The 23,001-nt window shown below is 42.4% G+C and overlaps 1 protein-coding gene across 5 annotated transcripts in view; it reads right to left on the reverse strand.

Annotated features, from left to right (window-relative positions):
• Positions 1–23,001, reverse strand: part of KDM2B (lysine demethylase 2B) — a 108,029-nt gene that overhangs the window by 84,106 nt on the left and 922 nt on the right. For 4 of the 5 annotated variants that reach the window (XM_039561010.1, XM_039561006.1, XM_039561008.1 and 1 more), the window contains exons 2-4: positions 22,374–22,518; positions 19,132–19,210; positions 14,982–15,028 (exon numbers count right to left, since the gene is read on the reverse strand). In XM_039561010.1, the coding sequence (XP_039416944.1) occupies positions 14,982–15,028; positions 19,132–19,210; positions 22,374–22,518 (271 nt within the window). Of the gene's footprint in view, positions 1–14,981; positions 15,029–19,131; positions 19,211–22,373; positions 22,519–22,696; positions 22,913–23,001 lie in introns of those variants that run through there. The other variant, XM_039561007.1, reaches the window with a different exon arrangement.

A 23,001-nucleotide genomic window follows, 5' to 3' on the forward strand; every position in this document is an offset into this window, starting at 1 on the left:
GTGTGAGCGAACAGGAGCCCATGAGAGACATGCCTCATTTCCAGGAGAGGTTTCCAGCAAACAAACTCGCAATGCTTCCAAAAAATCTCTCCAAAACCATTTTCACCGCCGAAGAAATAACTCAAAATAAATTGCATTAAAACAAAATGTAGGGCTCATATGCACCATCAGAGGGAATTATTAATAATTACAGCACCTGGCCTATCATGTGCTTGGGAGCAGTATTTCAGCAAGAGTGATAGCTTGGATTGCAGCTCTCCATTACAAACATCCTTAGCCCCTGATAGCAGTGACAGTGACAGATGTGATAATGATTCTGCAAAAGAACTCAAGACCATAAAGCTTTGAAATCAAGACGAAAAATTTATATAGTGTAAATCTGGAATAGTCCCACCAGCCTGTCAGTCAACCTCCTCGTTCCAAGGCCAGGGAACAGGATCCCATCCTTGGGCTGGGCTTGGGACTGTCTGGAGTGTTGCCACCTTGAGGCAGGATGAGGAGAGTTAAGTTATGTGTGGAAAAGCACAAGAGTCTTTAAATTTTGTATCTGCATGTTTGAAACAACATATATAAAATCTAGTTATGGGTTGGGAGGGGTTGTTGTTGTTTTTTTAACAGTAAACTTTACTATCTAGGGGAGTGGTCTTTTTTCAATCCCACAGGTCAGCAGCTGGGGTGGAGTCCTGTTAAACAGGCCCCTAATGAAAGCCATCCTGATCTCCGCTTCCAGAGCCTGGGATCAAAGCAATGGCTACAGCCTGGAGGGGTTAAGGACACAGATACTGAAAAATTCTATTTGAAGGGCTACGTGGCTGAGCCTGGGACCTGCCATATTTTAGTCTAGGTTTGATCTCAGCTTTGCTGGAAGCAACCTTGTAGAGCCTCTCAATTATCCTTTCCAAAAGAAAAATCAGCAGTTACCTGATGAATTAAGAGTATGAGGAGCAGTTCAATAGCAGGTTTGTTAAATGAACACGATTATCAATTACAGGCAGAAGAGCTTAAGATTTGAATTGATAATCTCTTGACTTCCAAATTAAAGAGTAATTTGAGGGGATGTTTTTCTCTTAAGCCACAGTACTGTCAAACAAGCCCATACATAATGATTCTTGGAGTACTGCTCACAGAATTTGAGATGTATAATTACAGGTTCACATCCTGGTGTTCACTGCCCACTGCACAGCAGCCCTGGCTCATTGCCAGCTTTATCTCTTCTGTCCTGAAAAGATTCAGCTCTTTCTTCTATCTCCTGTTCCTAATAGAAGGTGAAAAAATATCATCTAGGAGAGTAAAGGACAAGGGAAAGAAGCACACAAAGGCTCCAAAAAGTGGTGGCAGGCTGAGAGATCTCAGGTCAGGCTGGATTTTTGGGCAGTTCCACATGCATTTTACCATGATCCATTTCTGTTAACCAATTCCTAGGCATCCCCTTGCCACACTCTCACCATGTTCTCAAAGAATGGACCTCGCTCAACCAAGCCTGGGGCAGCCCAGCAGGTCCCAGCAGGATCTCAGTGACCCTGGCAGCCTCTTGTCCTTGTTCCCACCTATCCCTCACTTCAGCTCATCACCCACTGGACCTGGAGCCCTGGCAAAGTCTCTTCCTGCTGACATGGGAAGCTTCAGTGCGCCATGCACCACTTCACCCTTGACTTCCCTGGATGTTTTTCCAGTGGAACTCTGGACTGGGCAATGTGGGATTAAGAAGCACTGCTTCATCTCTGGCAGCAGATGTGACTCAGAGGTGGAGTGGTGATGCTGGGGGATTTTACAGCCTAAAGAAACATCTTCCTCTCCTGCTGCTTGCTCATGGAGCACAAGCGAATCCCCAAAGAATCACAAAGACAGTAACTAAGAAACAAGCTAGTGCCATCTCTGACAAGGGGAACAGACAACAGCAAGAAGGAGACAGAAGAATCAATTGCAGGGATGTAAGCTGGAAAATAAAATCCATCAGGATGAGCTACAGAAGAACGATGCTTTACTTAAAACCTTAAAAACATTATCGTTACTCCAGCCCATGTATTAGTAAAATCCACATTAAAATTAAGGGGACAATAGCATATGTAATATCTGTTCCCATTATTTGGAGACCTATTGACCAAGACACTGTAAAGATTCTAATAGATTGAATTGTACAACTGTGTGCTGTAATATCCTTATTTTTTTAATACAGAAATGAACATCTGGAGAAAAAATGACTTGTCTCCCACTGCCCACCCTGGTCAAGTTGGTTTGGTGTGGAGAGCTGGTCCTTTCTGTTCTGGGCTTCTTGGTAAAACAAGAGCAACAGGGAAGCAAACCTTGTCCACTTGTCAGAGAGAGAACTGCACTCCAGGAATGCAGATTACACAGGCACCTTCGCTGCATCAGCAAATGATTTCCCAAATCACAGCTCACCAAGCCCACCCCAGACACTTCAGGAATGATGGGCTCCAGCTCTGAAGTCATTCAGTAGAACTCCTGTTGATCTTCCCTGCAGAGTTTGCACCCACGCTTTCCTTCATGTATAGAATATTGTAATGATTTTCCAGAGAGGGAACAGGGAATGGGAAATACTGGGACTATAAAAATCTCCTCTGTGGTCCAACAGCTGCCATTTCCTATTTCTAACCAGGTGAAGCACTGCCTTCCCCTGCCCTGAGCTTCAGGTTATCCAAGCTGCCAGACTCCCATCTTCAGAATAGCCCATCATTTCCCATGACGTGGATTTAGCATGGATATTTGGAGCAGTGGAAGCAACGCAAACGTGAACCACACAGTAGAGTATGAGAAATGCACAGGAGGTGTGAATCAGAGCTGCAAACGACACCAGAGTTTTCTAGGCTGTGGTCTCTTCTCCAGCACAGCACCAGCAGGAAAAGGTGCAACTCCCCCACAGCAGAGGAAAGAGGAAATGTCCTTTCTGTAAGAATGATTACCAAGCCTGTCCATTAAGAGGATAAAGCTACCTTGGAGAATTATTTTAACCCTCTGTGTCTGAATTGAGATCTGTGCTGAAGGTACAATATAGTGTTGACAACCAGAAACCAACCTGCAATGCCGAGGGACCGGCCCGCTGGTCCTGCCTAATCTTTATGCTTCTTACGAGGAAAGAATCCCTGGTTTGTAAAGCAGGATTTTTGGCAGAGCCTCAGGAAATCTGCCAGCCTCACTAGCGGGTTAATTGTACCTAAAGACTGAGGCTTTGACTTGCATCCCAGTTAATCCCCCCGGAGCTCCCGGAGCTGGAAGCACGTATTCTTCTGCTGCCCACGGGAGACTATTATGATATCCCCTGCTAACTGGGAGGGATGTGAATCCGAGCAGAAAGTCCTTGCTCAAGTGGAGCTATTCCCGACATTCCCTGTACTTCACAGCGAGGGTACGAACAAATTAAGAGACGCGTCCCGATCCCATCACTCCCAGTGCCACCAGAGGGCACAGAAGAACAAAGGGAAACGAGCCCGGACATCGCACACAGCTCTCCCCCACACCTCCTCACCCAGCACCTTCCCCAGCACAGCCGGGCCCCCAGGAAAGGCGTACGCCAAGGATCCCGCTTTGCAGAGCTCTCTGCCTTCCCTCCTCCCCCTCGGCCAGGTCTCTGTCCCCAGCGCCACTCTGGCTGTGCAGCAGGAGCCCTTTCAGTGGGGTCACAGCATCTCCTCCTTATGGAGGTGTAAAACTGCCGTGCCTGACGCGAACCTTCCCCTCCGGCCCCTCTGTAGCTTTATCACTGCATATAAAAGTGCCAAACTGCAATAACCCGCGTTAGGAGCTGTTTGCACACAACAAACGCTGTGCAGAGCGTGGCCACAGGAACTGCCTGTGGAACTGTTCAGCCTTAATGCTACAGGACTGGGCCGAAGAAAGGGGCTCAGGGCAAATCATGTGTTTTAGTGGCATTATATAGAATTAATCCGTATCCCTACACCTACCCAAGCCATCATTTCTAATGATTCTTAGAAGCTTCAGACAGTGAAAAGCACACAGAAAAAAAATTCCTTATACAAAGAAGCATTTTACTTCCAATTTTTTGTACAGTATACCAATGCATTAACCTGTAGTATAAGCATACTCCAGGTGGCTGAAAACACAGAGCACACAAATAACAGTTATAGAAAGAAAAATAATACAAGGTCTAAGAAAAGTGGGACAGGATATAACTTTGGTGAAAATCTTATGTTTTATTTATCTATCAAATTTATTTTAAGACCATTAATCATTTCCTAAAATGTCTCAATATAAAATACATCTAACAGTAACAATAAAGAAAAACGTTATAAAAATTATAAGCTTTCCACCCTCTGAAACCTCATCCTCAGCCCATAACGAGGAAAACTTTGGCCTTGATTTCCCTCCTACTTGGCAGTTAGGAAATGGAAGAAGACCTTCAACTACACTCACATCACCAATCAACATGTGCACTATACCTGCAGGAACAATCCTGCAGCTCCCCTCTGGTCTAGAAGGGTATTTGAAGGTGTCAAAGGGTTGGTAGCACCCCCCCACATCTTGTACCCACATTTATGAGGACATCTGAAGAAATATACAGCTACGATTACATCAAACCTCCAAAACATGCTGGTATTAATGTATATTTTTTAGGTGAAGGCAGTACACTTGAAGGTAATTTTGAACTAAGGTATATTATGACACTAAAGCATAACAACTACCATAAAATATTTAGGATTTTGGGTGGTATCATTCCAAAATAAGACAGCTCATTTCTAGTTTGGATGAATTAAAGCAGAGGATGCTTATTGCAGAAACACACTGTGGCTATGGGGAGTTTTTCTAAAATAGCTTTCTATTTTCTTTGTTCTGCTTGATTGTCCCACAAGGACAATTCAGCTTTAAATCCACCTGTAGACAGAGGCTTTGAGATGCCTGTGACCACACCAACACGTCTCTTCAATTTCACTTTCACGTCCTGACATCATGGAAATACATTCTCTTGAGAGGTTGTATTTTTGTTGTAATGTTCATTCAAAGCAGATTTATTGCTGTTTATATCTGGACATGAACATGACTGTTTTTAGCAAAACTGTCCCAGTTTAACTAAGATTTTTTTTAAGAGTTTGCCTGTGTTAGGCAAAGGACAAACTTAAAGAGAGCTCAAACAGGAAGTTCAGCTCTAAAAATAGAACTGGTTCTACTTCCAAAATGGCAAGTCAGCGGACGTGCTAAACATAGGCAAGTGAGTGTTATAATATTTCATTTTTACTTCTAGGAGAAAAAAAAAGGCATAATGAGAGAGCATCAAATGCCTTATTTTTATTTATTTTATTACACAAAAACCCTAATTGTGGTTCAAAGCTCACTCACCTGACACTTCTGATGCACAGAGCCCCAGTGGAAACTTATGACAGAGGTGGAAGGCTACATCCATCACAGCTTAGCCCAGCACTGGTTAGTGCTGAGAGCTAAACAAGCACCAAAAAAATATAAAAATAATAAATGTATATATGTATTCCTCCACCTTTCTGCAAGGGAGAAAGACAGCATGAGTTTTCTGCCAGTTCAACTTCCTGAACCACCTCACTACAAGAAAGAGGAAAGCCTGTGCCAGCACACAGGAGGGGATGGGAGAGCAATGCCAGAAGTGAGGAGAGAAGGAAGAGAATGAGCAGGACGTCAGTTTAAACTTGCTTAATTGGCATGGCAAAAAAAGCAAATTGTTGGATGCAATAGGGAGCACAAGGAACAGAGACGCTTCCCCTGGTCACATAACAGGCAGCGGCAGCAAAACCAGAGGCCACTTTAGATGACAAAGAGATGGTCTGGCACCAGAGCCTGGTACTGGAATTAAGGAAGAAGTTTCTATTTCCAGTCTATCAGGAACACTGGGTAAGTTTTAACCTCTGTCTGCCCTAGGTCCTGGTTTCATGATACAAACTGTTCACCAATACTCAAGAAATTGATGAGGCTTAAATAATTTTTTTAAGCGGGGTCAGCTCCCTGCCTGTTTCCCAGCACAGTTCTACAAACATCAGGGCAAGGATGTGCAGCCAGCACCAGCACTGTGGGAAATCCCATGGTGACATCAACCACAGCCCCAGCTCCCTCCGGCTATTACAGACTGCAGCTTTTCTTCTTAAACAATAAGCTGTTTAAGAGGCACAAAACCAGTGAGTGTTATATGAAGCAACATCCTCTCAAAGTCTGCAATACAACACTTTAATAGACAGAGATTTCCACTTTATTCATGCACTGCTCCACCTTAACACTGGTGGATGCCAAAGTCCCAAAGGGTTCCTTCAGAGCTGCTACAAACCACTTCAATTTCCAACAAATTAGAGCCCTCAGACTGTAGGAAAATCACTAATGGAACCTTCACTTGAAAAAAATCCATTCAGTTACTAGTTTTAATTTTGCTCAGCAGAGAACACAGTGCAGCTCCACAACTTTGTAATTCTTCCTAGCACTGAGCAAACATGGAGCAGGTCAGAAATCCCATTAGGCTGTCTGGTCGACATATGGGACTGCTGGTGTCCCAGAAAGAAGGGATAGATTCCATGGGAAACCAAAAAAACCCCACCTGTCAAGTCCTACTGGTCCTGTTTACAGCAAAGTGTGTTGATCTCTTTATCACTACTGGTTCATGGTTGGCAAGAGTATGCTAAGAGCACTTGCTCAAGTCTGGAAGGATTTATTTGTACTTCCTCACAAGTTTCTCTGGAACTGGGGAGTAATACAGGTTCTGTACAGTACAGTACAGCCTCACCAAGGAAAGAGGGATACAGAGAAAACAGGAGAGGTCGCTCAAGGGAAAAGAAAGAAAGAAGTACAAAGACAAAAGGATGAGCCAATAAACCTCCGGTGCTGTACTTTGGAAAGAGAAACCTGCTAGACAGAATTGGAATCAATAATTTCAATGAAATAGCACGTTTTTTTTTCTTTTATTTTTTATTGTCCAGATGTTTCCTCTTTGCAGTACTCAAATTTTAAAATAAATGCAGCAGCTAGAAGTCTGTCTAGCTCATACCAACAGTACCTATAAACCCTTTTGTTGACAGACCATTGGTTTGACTCCATCTGAGCTTACAGGCACTGGGAAATTATCATTTTCAGTGGTAATATTTATTTACTGATTTTAGGCCTGACTTAGCACATTTTCCAATTTAGAGCATGAAGCATGTTGACAGTCCTGACAGAATGACTGTGAGGAATTTGGAACTTGACTTTAAAAACAAAGCATTTTTAAAAGATAGTGTGAGTTTTTAAAACAAGCTTTGGTCACAAAACAACATGATGGAGGAAACAATTTATTTTTATGGCCTGGATCTCAAACACATGTTTCTGAATAACATCTGAGACAAATCAGTGGGACCCTGATGTAAGCTGCTTTCTGATTCTCCATTTTTCCTCTTGGAAAAGTTTGTAGGCAGGTACATAACTCAGCTCCCTGAAAACACAGGCTTTGAGTTTGTAATCTCAGATCAATGGAAATAGCACTGACTTGCAATTATTTTACAGTCACTTGTGAGGAACATCCAAATTCAGCCTCCTCATGCAAGGAGTCATCCTTGTCTCCTGCTTTGAGGTGCTGCTCCTCTCAGCTATCAGAGATATGTAGGTCTCTTGTGGATCTGAGTCCCTTGATGAACTCAGGTTTTGACCTGCAGGGTCCAGAGGCTGAGGTACCCTCAGTCTGAATTCTCTCAGCCTGAGGAACACGTTCACAAGCTGGCATAAAACTACACAGATGCTGGCCTTCCCAACTACGAGAACAAGGAGGATGTTTCATTAACTCAGTTCTCTTAATATTCCAACAGTCCCACTTACATGAAAAAAAAAAGCAGAACCCAGAGAGCAGGCCAGGCACAGATCACACAGTGGGGCACAAAATCCCTGTGAGTAGTAAGAGGAGAAATCTTACAGTGAATGGAAATATTTCCTCCAAGTACCTCCCCTCCCATGAGATCAGTGATGACTCCTCTCCCCTAGAAGAGCCTGGTCCAATGTGTTTTGAAAAATGCATTATTTGGGCACCAGGAGCAGAGCACAGACCTTGCTGCTTTCTCCTTGTCCCTCCCCACAAGACTCCTGGAGACACAGCCATTAATGACTCCTGACTCAGCTCTTCTGCTCTTCCCAACGTGGCATTCCCATTCACAGGACAAATCCCCACACCAGGGGAGAACCATACATCTTAATCAAGACTTGGATGCAAGTCTGGGGGCAGACTTTTGCACTTCCTTTGAGCAGCCAGTTTAATTTTGGGAAGTGCTCCTTACAACAGAGCCTCTCTAATGAGCCTCCCTCCTAACTCCTCTCGGTCTCCAATTTCACAACTTCCTTGAAACAAATGGAGCGTTGCTCTATAGAAAAAGCCACACTGGGTCCCTATTCAGCAGAAATGATGGAAAGTTTTCTGAGCTGCAGTGTGTGGCTGCTTTGTCCTTCTTTTGTATCTACATGGCTAATTTTCTTTCACAGGATGGAGAACTGTACATTGATTAAGACAAAATTTCCCCTACTTGCCCGCAGACCACACTACAAGCCTCTCAACTTGCTTTGTAGTTGGATGTGAATTCAACCATGATACAATTTTCAGAACAGATCAATTTGAGAGGAGCAGCAAACACGCAGGAGGAATGAACCAAAAAAATCACTAGGAATCAGCTACTCAGGGACACTTCTCTGATTTGCTTTCAGCTTTTTTGAGTAGCTGCTAACAAAAAGCTGAACATTTGCACAGCCAGCTCAGAGACCATTGTGCTGGCACACCACAAGAAATGTATGCTAATGTAAAAGGAGTGTTTTACATGGTCTCTGCCCTCCCTCCTGCCTTTACCCACCTGACCTGCACCACAATTTTCTCTTCCATGGAAACACCACTTATGATTCTTGATTCAGTACTGAATGAAATTTATACATGTGTATGTGAATACATCTATAAACGTGTACAGTTTTTAATAGATATATAAAACACATTTTATAAACCCAGAATAATTATTACCTACAATGTTTACATCTCTTTCTATTCCTTTTTCAATATCACCTACTTCCAGAAGCATGGATATGGGGGGTTCTTGTCTCTCTGTGGAGTACCTGGCATGCATACTCTCATTTTAGCTGGAATTTGTGGGGACTACAGCAGTGTGTGTATTTAAGAGAAAAGAAATGGCTGGATGAAAGATGCAGAGCCTCACATAGCTTATGGCTGTTAGGTACATTTGATGGACAGTAATCCTTTCTGTCCCAACTGAATTTAAATTATTTACATCAGCCTGCTTACATTAACTAGTCAGGGAACTTCTTCCTCCCCACCACAGTCCCTGCACAAAGAGGCCATGGCTTGCCATATTCACTATATAATTTACAGTTTACAGGAAAACTAGAAACTGAGACTCCCCAAATTCTGATTTTAGCAAATCATTTCACTTTTCAGTCTGGTTCCCACCTGAGAAAACAAGGCCACACTTTCTGCTGTGCACCACTACACTGCAGAATTGCAGCTCCTCCTAGAATGAGGAAAACGTTGCAATACCAAACTTCACAAACCTTGCTTGGGGCTCTCCCCTGTGAAAAAAAAATCTAAACAGCCAGGGAAATACTCCTCTGCAGGTCTGATTTCATCCACTGATGTTAAAGAAAGCTCAGATCCTCACTTCAGGGCACTATGATGCACTTAGTGAATAAACCATGAGCAGATGTGTAACAGCACACAGCATCTCCTCCAGAACTTGTCAGCAGCATGAGGGAAGGCTGACCTGCACTTGCAGTGCCAACCCGCCCCCCCCCCCCCCCCCCCACCCATTAGTAGGACTTTTCCCTTGAAACATCAGGGATTTAATGATGCAATTTATTCTATTATCTTGCTCCCCTAACACCATGACTACAAACTCATATTGAGGCAGAGACCTTCACACATATTTCTTTAAACAGTCAATTTGCAACTGAAATTTTTGGCTCAGCTCCTGTTCTTTTGGTGTTTCTAATGAGAAGGCAAATCCCAGCAATAATCAAGTATTTCTTCAGTTACTCCCACCAAAGAAAGCGACAGGATATGTAGACCCTTGGTTTTCCTTTCACCCTTTGTCTTGAGATCAAAGCCTGCTGCCAGGTCTTTAGGGATTTGACAGAATCACAGGAATCAAATATTGAAATGATCTATTAGGTCCCATCCTGTGCATCATCTCCTTGGGCCAGATAAAGATTGGTCTCTGCAACAGTTACTGGAGCTTGCTCATGTTTGCTCTTTACTGCCATACCTCAATGCACAAATTGTATCACAATTAAAAGCTTTGCTGCTTTCAACTTTACTTGGATTCTTTATACAAGATGAAAACACCAAAGCCTTTCACTGCAGTTTGTGAACACAGCAACCAAACATTTCCTACACTTGTGAGCATCATGGCCCAGTCCAGTCTACAGCATCAGATTTTAATAGCAAATTACATGACTGATGACACATCCTTCACTGCTCCTACACTTTTTCTTTTTGAATTCTATAAATAAACCCTTAGTGAGTTAGTTAAATAAAATCAATCAGTGAGTTGATGTCAGTTGTTAGACCACCCCATGAATAGTCTAAGTCCTGTACTTGCACTGTTCCCACTGATACAATGCCTGGCTGGGCACGGTGAATTCCATAGGACAATGCTGCTGATCCTACAGAAGTGACCGCTGTGGTCACAACTTTAACCTCTTCAGCCCAGAGACCACAATAACCCAAAGTCTCTTTTCTTTCTTACAATGTTTGAAATCTCCCCTTTTGCCACTTGCTGGGATTGCAAGCTCCACTTTAGGGGTGCACAACAAATACCTACCCTGGTGCACAAAGCTACACCAGCCCAGAGAGGGAGGAGGTGATGCACATCACAAACCCAGCACCACTTTCATTCATTTACTTTTTTATTTACTTTATTGAGGTACGAGTGTAAAATCTGGGATTCGATAGCCTTAGACTGTGAGCCTGCGGCAAGCAAACTGAAAATAGGTCAGCTAAAAATTCGAAATAAAAGCAAATACATCCAGACTGGCCATTACTGTTTAGAGAGACACTGTGCCTCATGCAGGGTCTGCACACCTATCCAGGGAGCTCCTGGGCAGACTGGGACAGCCCAGGGAAACAAAGGCAGTGTAGAGTCAGAAGGGAGGCACTGCAGATGCCACAGAAAAGCAGATACTCTTCTCAGTTCAACCAGTGATGACCCAAGAAAACCACTAAAAAAAAACAATAAAAAGAAGTAATCAAAGGAAGAGCAAGGAGCTCAGAGTGATAGACTGAGGCACACATCCATGAGCACTTCCTCTTTCTCTCTCCCTTACATGGTTCACAGCTTCCAAAAGTATTCAGGGCTGCCACCTTCAAATTGTGTGATGTCCATGAAGGATAATATAAAGACAAAATTCAAACAAATGACAAAATGGAATGCTTTGGTTTTCTGACATCAAAGACTAAAACAAATGACTGCATTCAGTCCTTGAATTCAGGAGTGGCAAAGGCTGGAGAGGGTCCACAGCGACCAGGGAAGCCCTGGCTTTCAGCAGCTTGCTGAGTAAGGCAGTCACCTTTCTCCCTGCTCAGCCCCAGCAAGCAATCCCCCTTGTTCTGCAAAGTGACTGGCACAGAGCATTCACACAGGTACTTATGTACAGAGAGTCAAGCTGACAGTCTGGGAGAACACACTTTTGCTTTTCTGCCCATCTATGACAGGCACCCCTGCAGAAATAACACTTACCAAAGTTTTCGTGCATATGTGGCAGATGTTTAAGGACACTCTCGGAGGGCCAATGACCCTCAATCGCATTTTAAAACAGCTTATGAAGAGATGACAGTGACATTCTGCCCTTCAGAATTAGCAATCAAATCTACTTTATGCAATGAAATTACAAAGCTTAAGAGTTATTAAATTACAACAGAGCTTTACATCTTTCAAGAGTTGTCTCAAGTTCCTGTGCAGGCCAGGAATTCCTTTCCACCTCTCCATTTGTATTCTTGGCTCACAGCCATTTCAGAGATGAGACATTTCCAACTGCTGAAATTAATCCATCATCTCAGGATTTACAGAGCATCCAGGATATGGTTCCTGTGGAGGTGGGAGTCTGGCTATAGACATGGATGGGTCTGTAAAGTAAAGCTACTGTAGGGCAGTGTTTCATGCACACCCATTACACATGGGTGCACAATCAGGCACTGGTGTCAGAAACAGGAGGTCAAGAACATCACCAAACTAAATTACAGCTGGTTGCTGCATTTTTTAAGCCAGGAAAACAGAAAAATCCATCAAGCAATGGCAATGTTTCTTTGGAAGTCTGGCAAAAGACTGAAAAATAGACACCTAAGCTCAACTAAACACAACAAGCAAAAAACCCATCCTTTTTTAATTCCCCTTATTATTGCCACAGACCAGAGTTTCCAAAGGGAGGTTTAAAAGCTTGTTGTTATTTCCCTGTGACTTTTAGGTACTCCCCTGCAAAGATGGTACAACAGTCCCATTAGAAACAGAAAGTAAGATTTCAGAAGAGTTTGGGACCAAAGTCTCATTAACTTCCCATGGAATTTATGTGCTTTGGAAAAACCTAGGACCATATCCTTAAAGGGTTCTGTAGCAAATGTGCTTCCTGTGATTCAAAGAAGAAAAGAGAACAAATGAGAGGTTTAAATAGCACCAGCAAACTATAATAATGAGTACTTAAAAACCCAACAAGTTTACACAGAACACAACATTTTTCAGGCTGTGTTCTCTCTCTGTTGACTCCCACGCACAATCAGATGCATAGAGTTGTGATCATCCCATTTCACATTCACCAAACATCCTTCCCTCCCCAGGTTCAGCAAGGCATTGAATAAGTTTTGAATATACCACACGTTGGAAATGCAAACCTGGAGGTTCAGGCAGATCTGAGGGATATGCTAAAAAAATGCAGGGACAATGACATATCAACATCTCCAGTGACAGGAGAAGTTAATAAAACAAGACTTTTCATCTGCTTTATTTGAACATGAGATAGTGAGTGTAGCACACGTTCTAACCTAAAACTAGAAAAAATATCAGCAATGATATGCAATAGGAAGATGCTCACTAGTATTTCCAGAAGTAATTAATAGATAATTTCAAAATTTGGCACGGAGACAGGAATTCCCCCATGTGCTCATAGTGTCAACATGGCTGTTCCATCCAGCACAAATTCCACAGCAAGAAAAAACTATTTGCCATAAGAACTGTGATTCTTCAGGTACAACTTACAGTCCATTTCCCAAATATTTTAGATCTTTTGAATCAGAGTTTCCACCTGTGATGCCAAAAGTTATCAACTGTATTATAAAAAGGACAGGTGACAATGTTCTGGACCACTTAAGGGGTCAGCACAATGACTCCCAAGGGAGTTTGACCAAACATGATATGAAAGGACCCATGATGTGATATCTAGCCAAGAGCAGGTACAGGGATTGCTGATCCAGCTGTGATCAGGCACGCTTTTACAGTAAACTTCATCTCAAAGTTAATTGAAAATGTTATTTCTGCTCTATTGTTTCATAAATGCAATTTTATTTATAAATATCCTCCCACTTTGCTGGCCATGTACACAGGAATCTCCACCCCCTAATACTTCAAAGGACATCAGTCTTGAGGAAATGCAACTCCCACACTTTGACTGTTATACAGGAAAAACACTGTTGTTATGCAACACTATGCTGTTCCAAAACATCTCAACATCAGACCCTCAGCTCCAGCAGCCTCAGAGACAGGAATGGCAGTTTATCAGCCATGGGACAAGTTCACAAAAAACTGCAACAGGGTCCAGATAATTACAAGGTTTATGCACGAGGCTTATCCACAGGAAAAAGGTTTTTTTCTGTACCTGCAAATGTGCACATGCAGGTATTTAGGAAATCCATAAAATTTAGGTCTTTATTTTCTAATTTAATGCAGATTGACCAACAAATAGCACTTCCCACACTACTTCTCAAACATTTTCTGCCAGATATCTGGGGATTTTTCCTGAGCTTATAAATGGTCATAAATTAAGCAAGATTGCTGAGTTGTTTGTGAAAGAAGGTTATCAGAGATAACCCCTCTCTCACTGATAACCCCAAGTGAGCAGAAATGAGGCACAAGTTCCTCTCCTTTGTTTTTCTTAGCTACATCTTTTCCAGACTTGATATTCCTATTGACTATAAAAGAGTAATTTTTTAAAAACTTGGTCTTTCAGAATGCAGCATTTGAGCTAATTTTAAAGATTAACTCCTGCCACAACACAGGTAAATAAACCCTGTAAATTCTAACTAGCAGGAATGCAGTTAAAAGTCTCCAAGAAGGACTGCAGCCAACACATCCAACACCCAGCTTGCTCCACAGCAACGACTTCTTGGAGTGCAGGATCACTATTGAGTAACAATTTCAGATAACAATAAATAACACACTCATCTGCAATAAAAACAGATTTCAAAGGAACATACAGTATGATCTCCTACTCAAAATGTAGCTTTTCTTAGAGTTAAAAAACATTTATTTTGCAAAGATTGCTAGGAAACATTTGATGACAGTCACGAGTTCTCTGGTTTGTGTCTCATCAAAAGCCAGGCAGTTTGCAAGGCTTTGTGCTCAGCCTCTCTTCACAACCATCCCTCAAAGCACTGACCTGCCCTTACACTGATAAATACTGTGGAGAGAACGCAGGCAAAAGGTGATAGAGCTCCAGTCACACCTTTTACAAACAGATGCTCTACAACAGAATTTAAAAAAAAAAATAGGAACTCAATCAAGAGAACTGCTGCTTTCCAAAAGTGTTTGTAGGACACCTGTTAAGAGCAAAAGCATTCCCTCCCTTCCAAATGGCCAATTATCCAGCATGAGATTGGAGTCTGGTCAGCACAACTACTAATTAGGGTTCTCCCAGCCTTTTTAATTTACAAATTGCTTCTCCATGCCTTCTCCCAGATTCTGAGAGTTATCACAAATGTCTACAAACACAACTGGACAAGTATTTAAAAGCAATTCTGTTCTGTATAGAGTTAATCCAGTGCATTCAAAATAACTCACCCACTAATAGCTTCACATCTCTGACGGTGAAATCTGGGTCAGGCATTCTGTAATTAGCAAAGAAAGCAATGTTAAATACTGTCAAGATAAGTATGGGTACACTCTCGTTACCATAATAAAAGAGAAATAAATGTATAGTGCTCTTTGTCCCTAGTGCAGGAGGTGGAATCAAGCAAGGCCTCTCTGAAGTGTGGACAGTGCAAGTTTTAATGACACACATGACATCTTTGCATTGGCAAGTGTACAACAGTTTCTCTACTCACAATGAAAGAGAAGAGGTGTCTTTTCAAGTACTTTTTATCAGCACCAGAGTGGGAGAGAAAGGAAGGGATTGGTACTGATTTCAATAAAATCCTAAACCTTTATAGCTTGTTAAGCAACTCATGGTGATTTGCAACTCACGGTGCCTCATGTGTTTCCCAAGGTGAGCATTACCACACTTGCCAAACTGAGGCACAGAGCAGTAAAACAACCTGCTCAAAGTCACATCATCACAGGTTGAAATCATGGCTTGGAAATAAAATATATTTTAAAAAAAGAATTAAAGCCCCTTTGTTTTAATGACTGTTCCAACCTCCTCGTCTGGCAGAAGACAACCCGGCTGTATTTGGTGCGTTGGGAAATGGTTCAATTCAATTTGGGCTAATTCAGAGCTAAATTAAATGGTAGCATAATTGGTTCGGGGATGTTGATGCATTTACAGGATCACTTCTAACACAGGCAATGTTTTAGGGATTAATGTAATTAGAGAGTAGCCTGGTACATCAAGTGAGCGACTTCTACCTGTCAGGGAGAGAGTAAAATTCTGCAGCATATAAACTGGACAGAAGAAGAAAACAAAAACAGTAGTGGGGTTTTAAGGGTGATTGACTTCATTTTACTGACAATATTTCACACTTCACATTGCACAAAAGCTGACTAAGGAATTGTAATGAAAAACAGCCCAGTGGGACCTGCCAGCTCAGTGCTCTGCTCCTCTTGTACTGCCCCAGGTTGAAGATAAACAATTTTCCTCTGGACTTTTGCCATCATTTAGTTGAAAATTAGAACAATCCAGCCCATGGGAAAACATGCAGAACAATAATTTTTACTATTAGGAAACCACTAAAAGGTAAAGTTAAAAAATGCATTTACTGGCATGCACATATCTTGAGAACTATTTGCCAAATTCTGCTTGTCCACTTTCTTTTACCCTTATCACCTTCCTCTGGTGGGATGCAGAGGCTGGAAAGTATCTTTTGTTAGTTCTCTGCCAACCCTCACATCTTTGCATTTGGCTGTGAGGGCCTCACAGCTTTGGAATTCACTCCCTTGCCGGAATGAAACAGCCTGAATCTACTGACCTTCAGGGTTCATTCAGAGCTCATCTTTCCTTTCCAAGCACTAGAAAGTCAGAAGTAGGGGAAGGAAGAACTATTTGTGGGTGACAAGAACATGCAAGGCTTGTCTGCAAATGACACAGCTTGCTTGTATTTGGTGTCGGAAACGTCCAACAATTAGATGGGCAATCTATTTCATATTCGTATAAATCAAAATAAAAACCAACCACAAAGACGGAGAACAGCCTTAGCCCACATGGATATGAGCAATTCCATTCTTTCTGAGAGCTTCAGCAGCAGTCAAAAATAAACATTACTGAAACTTGAAGAATACAATCCTTGTAAACAATAAACATGTTTAGCTCTTTGGAGAGTACACCTGGCAGATTCTTGGGTTTTTTTCTCTGCAGTCTACGGATGTGTGATACATTAAAAAAAGGAGTACACTAAATGAAAAAATTCAGGCCTGATAACAGCAAGTTTCAAGAATTCATTTTGTAGTTGGGTAGCCTTGGAAGGTCCAGCTTTAATTCCAGCCCACTCTGTTGCCACAGATGACTGGACTTCTTCAGCTCCAGCCACACCAGCATAACTGCCACACTCCCTCTTATACAATTAGGGCTGGTTTGGTACAAAACTATGATAGCAAAAAAAAAAAATTTTTTCTTTAATCTCACCAGTCATTTGGTTTTTTTCTGTTTATAAATCCAGAATAGCAGCAATGAAAGAACTGCACAGAAATGTTTTTTCCTTGATGTTATGCAATTTTCAGACAAATGTATCTTGTGTAAAGCCACCATGAATGCTTCTGAAGATTTCTAACATAAAAAATAGCAAAGAATAGTACAGCAGGGTGACTTAATTCCAAAATATGACTAACTACATTTGAGATTTTCAGCAGTCTGTAATACACAAATAGTGTTGCTTGTTTCCTCAGCCAGAAGAGAAATGCAAACACTTCAGTCTGGACTGGGTGCATTTTAGCAAATGTTTAAAGATTTGCTAGAGAATCTATTCAAATCCTAATGAGGATGAGCTCTGGTCAGCACAGGTATCTGATTAACCACAATACAATGCAAGATGACTGCTGTTCAAATGAGATAACATCTCTCCAAAGAGCATTCTCTCCCTGAGTTACAATCCTGGAAAAAGCCCTCCAAGAAAAACAGCATCTCTTCTGCTCAGAGATCACAGGTGGGCTTTCCTGCTTTCAGACTTACAAGTAGCAGCTCATGATGGTCAGAAGTACAGAGGAAAGCAATTTTCAGGGTTTCATTGTAAGGATTTTTCCTCATTCCTCTCATTCCTTGCCATTTCAGAGTACCTCCAAGCACAGTAACCAAACTGTTCAGCTCTGTATATCTGCCAGGCACAGACATGCAGGCTGACTGCTCAGCACAAGCAGAACTGGAAGCAGGTATCAGTAGTTATTCAAAACATCAGAAGTAACAAAATAATCTTGTATCATGTATTTTGTAGACCACCGTATCTCAAAAGTCACTCTACATATATGTGGATCACCCAATCTACCACATTATGATGGTCACAGCCTCCTGTGATCTGAAGCCCAGGAATGTTTGTGTCTGCAGGATGAGCTCTCATTTTCACACTTCTCTGCTGCTGGAGCAGGAGCTGAACTGGTACCATTGGCACAGCGGGAGCTGAAACATCTCCCCCGTTTTCTTCTTGAACTGAGGGGAATTTCATGTGAACTTCCTCAAACACAAGAGGAGGATCTGGCTGCTGGGAAGGTGCTGCAGTATCTCTCACTCCTAAACACTCCCCAGCCTCACTGAACAGCTCATGGCTTCTTCAGGAAGAAATTCTTGAAGCTTTTACCATTTGCCCCTTAGGAGCAGCAGTTTAAAATCAATGCATACAGAGAGGGTCTATTGAGCACTTCTTGTTGAGAGTTCAACATACAAAACTATTTTACTACATCACCAGAAGCATCATAGCAGCTCCTGTTTGCTGTTATAGTAAAGGGACACATGGTTGTCAAATACCCCAAACTCTGCTTCTTCTCTTTCTCTCTTTAAATTATACTGGGGTGGCTTGATTCTTTTTAATTAATAATTGGGATGCCCTGGTCACCTCAACTGTGAGGTGTTCCACAGTTGGAAACTGAGGTGAAACTGAGTAAAGTAATGATGCTTTCAAAAAATTATTTTTCTTTCTTTCAGCTGTAGTCAGTTACACAATCCTAATTTCCAAAATTATCAAGGAACATTCATTTAAACTATGGATTATATGGTTAATAAAGTTAATGCTTTTAATACGTCTTTCTTAGATGCTGTCACTTTCACAAAGTTGCAGGATTCTCTTATTAAAATACCAAATCCATTATGACTGGATATTAACAAAATGCTACCTCAAAAAGGCTCCAGTAATCCCATATTTAAGTAGACATTATTAAATATTTACAAAGCTGTAACCTTCTGAAGAGACATAATTATAATGGAAAACAACAGGCATCATTAGAATTCCACCTGCAATGAAGGAAAGAATTGAAAACTCAAAAACTGAAGGGAGTTTGTTCTGTCATTACAGCATGGATTGGGTTTAAAAACCTTTGGATTTCATTCCTAACTTTCACTACTGACTTATTTTTCACTGTGTAGTACCATGCTGTATGCACATAACTTTTATAGACCTCATTATCTGCTTGTTTATAAGAGGAAAATAATCATTCCTCCTCTCAAGGGTGCTGACAGTCTTACTAATTGCAATCCATTTTGAGATCATCAAAAGAAATATCAGATACAAGTGGAAAGCATAATGGTTATTTTATAAAAGCATTTATTAATCACCAAAATTTGGTTGTAACTTACTTAATTCCCAGTCCATCCTTATTTCTGAAGATGAGGGGAACTCTGAGAGCTTCTCTTTGCACATACTCAAAAGTAAAATCTGTGAAAATGAATAAGAACAACATCCAAAGGCAATTACAATGGTGTTGGCACCTCACGTTACATTTTCTCAGACTCTCCCCATTTCTCTTTTCTCACCAAAGAATTCCCTATCACCTCAAGAGAAATAGAAAGAGAATGCATATTTTAGATCCAAACCGGAAACCCAATGACAGACAATGCTCTCCCAGCTGCTCCCTATTTTTCCTGTTCACTGATGCACATAAAATAGAAGCCAGTCAGTTTGTCAATTAAGGTCTGTGTTGAAACACCCAGGCTGTAATGAAATACCAAATTAACAGTTAAAAGATAATCCTGACTAAATTACTGCAAATCAGTCTGGTATTTTTTGGGCAAATGTGTAGTTTAAAGTGTATGTGTAAGTTTAGATATTCTAAGATACACATTTCTGCTTAGACAAATACATGTTTTCTTATGGAGCATTATCTGGTTCTAGCAGAAAGCCCTGATTCTGTGAACACATCATTCTTTTTATGTGGGGGTTACTGTTGATTTCAACTGAACAACTTTTAATTAATCAGAAACATAACTTTAGGAGCTCATATTTTATACAACTCCTGGCACTTAGGAGGTCTGTGAAAAATGAATTGTGGGGAGTCACAGTATAATACACAATCAAAGTGAAAATTAAACATAAATTTGTCATGTTAACACTGGCCAGCATTACCTTGTTGCTCCTCTCTGAGGATTACACAGGACTGGGCTTTCCTGGGGATTTCTCTATGCACTGTCTGACACAATAGCAGTGATTTGGGGATTAGAGAGGAAGTTACAAGGCAGCGATTTGGGTGAGCCATGGCTACAAAACCTCCGCTCCACTTGGAGCCTTCTGCCACAGAGAGCAGAGGAATTCCTGCAGCGGCCATGGACTGTTTCTATGGCTCTGCTATTCCCCCTTTTCTACAGGAAAAAATTACTTTTATAAAGAGTCCATACACTGCCTTAAAATGGAAAGCATTGCTTGACTGTTTAGCACTACAAAATGCCCTGCACTGCCAAACCCAGCGTACACTCCCTGCAGGATATTCAGGTACACATGAGCAGTTTAACTCCAAGATTCATCCAGCTGTCTGTGCTTCCTGGGAGAGCACAAGCATCTCAGCCTGAGCTTGTACTCCTGATGTTTCTCTGCTCTAAAACCCACACTGAAAGTAAGAGGGGACCCAGAGGCCAAGCTCCCATGCCTGCACATGTACTTCCCTCTATTTTTACAACTTTTTCTTTGCTGTATTCAGTTAGTAATTATGACAAGTAGGGATATAATGTTCCTACTTAAGAGGTACCAAATCAGAGCACTGTAATTATCCATTTACAGAAACATTAAAACTACAGAAACTTTATTGCCAATAGTCTCAAAGTAAGTGCAGTGAATACTCCATTTAACTAAAGTTACCAAGTAAATATTTCTGTGCTAGAGAAGTCGTCCTTTCCCATACGCATCCCCATTAAAGCTATTGCCTTTAGGTAAGCAAATAAATAAACCACAGAGACTTTTTACAGACACTGATCCAAGTCAGAAAGTCAACAAACATCAGGAGTAATATTGGTGGAAGAAGCACTGGAAGCTAAATAGCCTTGCAGACTAGAGAACAAGTAGCTATGACAAACTGCATTCAAGCCAAAAATCACACCACTCCAAGTAGAGTTATCATTAAAAATAAAAACAAGGACATGGGAAAGAAAAAAAACCACTGCTCAACTAATTCCATGTGTTCATATAAACTGTTTTATTCTTACATACTACTGTCATTGTTTTGCCCAGATTCAATTCAACTCTTGGATTTATAGAGGAAAAAAAGTAAACCAATAGTAAAAATAAAACCAGAGCAAATAGCAAGGCAGATCCTTTCTTCCTAATGCCCCAACAAAGCATTTAAATCCCTTGTGGGGTTGAACAAAGCCGACACAGACCACAACAAAATAACAAAAGACACTCATTTATTTTCAAGTTCCCTAGAAAGGAGAGAGCTGCCCAAAGATTTTGGAGCTGCCAAGCCAGGGAAGATGTGGATTGTACTATCCTTAGCATGGAGCAGTGGCAGCCTCTGGAGTGTTTGGAAGCTGTAGGGTAGAATGCAATCATTTTCTGGAAAATTAATTAACATTTTCCAGCTAAAAAATAGTTGCTTGTGTTTTGTTTGGAGGAAGACGGGTCAGGGTTGAGCTTATCTCCTAAACAAATACCTTCCTAAGTAAGACAGGTATGTAATTTCTCTACCATATCAGCTTTTCTAAAAGGAGCTTAAAATGCTCATGCAAAACTACGCCTAGGGGAGAAAAGGAAATTTTCTAAACTCGATTAGTGGCTCCGCACAGTTAGAGCAATTTCAGGAGGATTACAGCCGAAACTTCTCTTTCCTGAGAAAGCCATCCTAAACAGGCATCCTCAGTCAGGCCGAGTTTTGGTGATAGCCATCTGGGATTAGGGATCCGTGTCAACAGTACAGCGGTAAATAAAGGTGACCTGCAGCCCCCCCGGCCCGTTTGATTCCCGGGCAAACCTCTCCCGTTTCCCTTCCTGCCCGGCAGCCGTGCGGCAGAGCTGGGCTGTCTGGCTCTGTTTACCGCTCCGGAATTCGAGTCACCTAAGCAAAGCAAGCAACTTTGGGGAGGGGAGCGCTGTAATTTAATATATGATAGACACACAAAGAAGTTATTGACTTTAAAGTCTCCGAGCCTGGCGAACAGGCTCATCAATCGCACCCTTTCGCAAAAAGGGTCCTGGATTCAAGAGGGGGCGGAGGGGGAGCAGGAATCACCTCTGGCTAAGTAGGGGCTGGGGTTTCGGCCTCTGCCGTGCCAGGACCTAATTCCTGAACAGTCCGGTGCTGCGCTGGGGTCACGGTGGCGGGGCACGGCGGGGGGAGCGCTGGGCGCTGCTGCCATGGATCACCGCGCTCATCCCAGCACCGCGGCGGGGCAAAAACCGCCCTCCGGGTGCGGGGGGGACGGGCCGGGGCAGCCCCCCCGGGGCGGGACAGGCTGCAGGACCCCATCAGCAGCCGCCCCCCGGCTCCCCTCGGGCCGGCGGCGTCACCGGATCCCCGGGCAGGGGCGCGGGCGCGAAATCTGAAGCCGGAGCGGAGCCGCACGTGGAGGCGGCGGCGAGCGCGGCCGGACAGCCCCCGGCCCGGCAGTGTTACCTTTGCCGTCCATGGCATGCACGAAATCCCCGTGGTACATTTTACTCTTTAATTTCTCTTCCAAATTGAAACTCCTGATGCTGACAATTTCCTCCACGTCCGAGAGGTCCTCGTTCTCATCGTACCGCCTTCGGCCGATGCAGCGCTAGAAAAGACACAAAAACCAAAATAAAACACATTGTCCGGAAAAGAAAAAACCGAGGAAAGCACATGAATCGTGCACAACTGTTTGATGAACACATTCTGGGGGAAATAATTAAGATGGCAAGGCACAAACTGAACAAAACCTGAACCCAAACAAGCTCCAATCCATCTGCATGCACCTTTTCCATCCCGTGACACGGAACTCAGTAGGAATAACAGGTGCTTGGCTTCAGAAAAACTCAAACTTGGGCTGCTGAGCAGGGGCTGGCGCTGGAAGGCGAGCGGGGGACACGTAACTCGCCGACAATTCACAAGCTACAGCACCGATGCGTTTTGCAATCCCATAAAAAACCGTGAACGGCGGCCAACGCTCCTTAGCGACCGGATCATCATTATTATTATCATTATTATTACTATTATTATTATTACTATTATTAATATTATTACACGTGAACACGAGCTAATTCCCCGGGGAAGGGAAGGG

The sequence above is a fragment of the Corvus cornix genome, chromosome 15 (genome assembly GCF_000738735.6).
Source record: "Corvus cornix cornix isolate S_Up_H32 chromosome 15, ASM73873v5, whole genome shotgun sequence".
In the NCBI taxonomy this organism is placed as follows: Eukaryota; Metazoa; Chordata; class Aves; order Passeriformes; family Corvidae; genus Corvus; species Corvus cornix.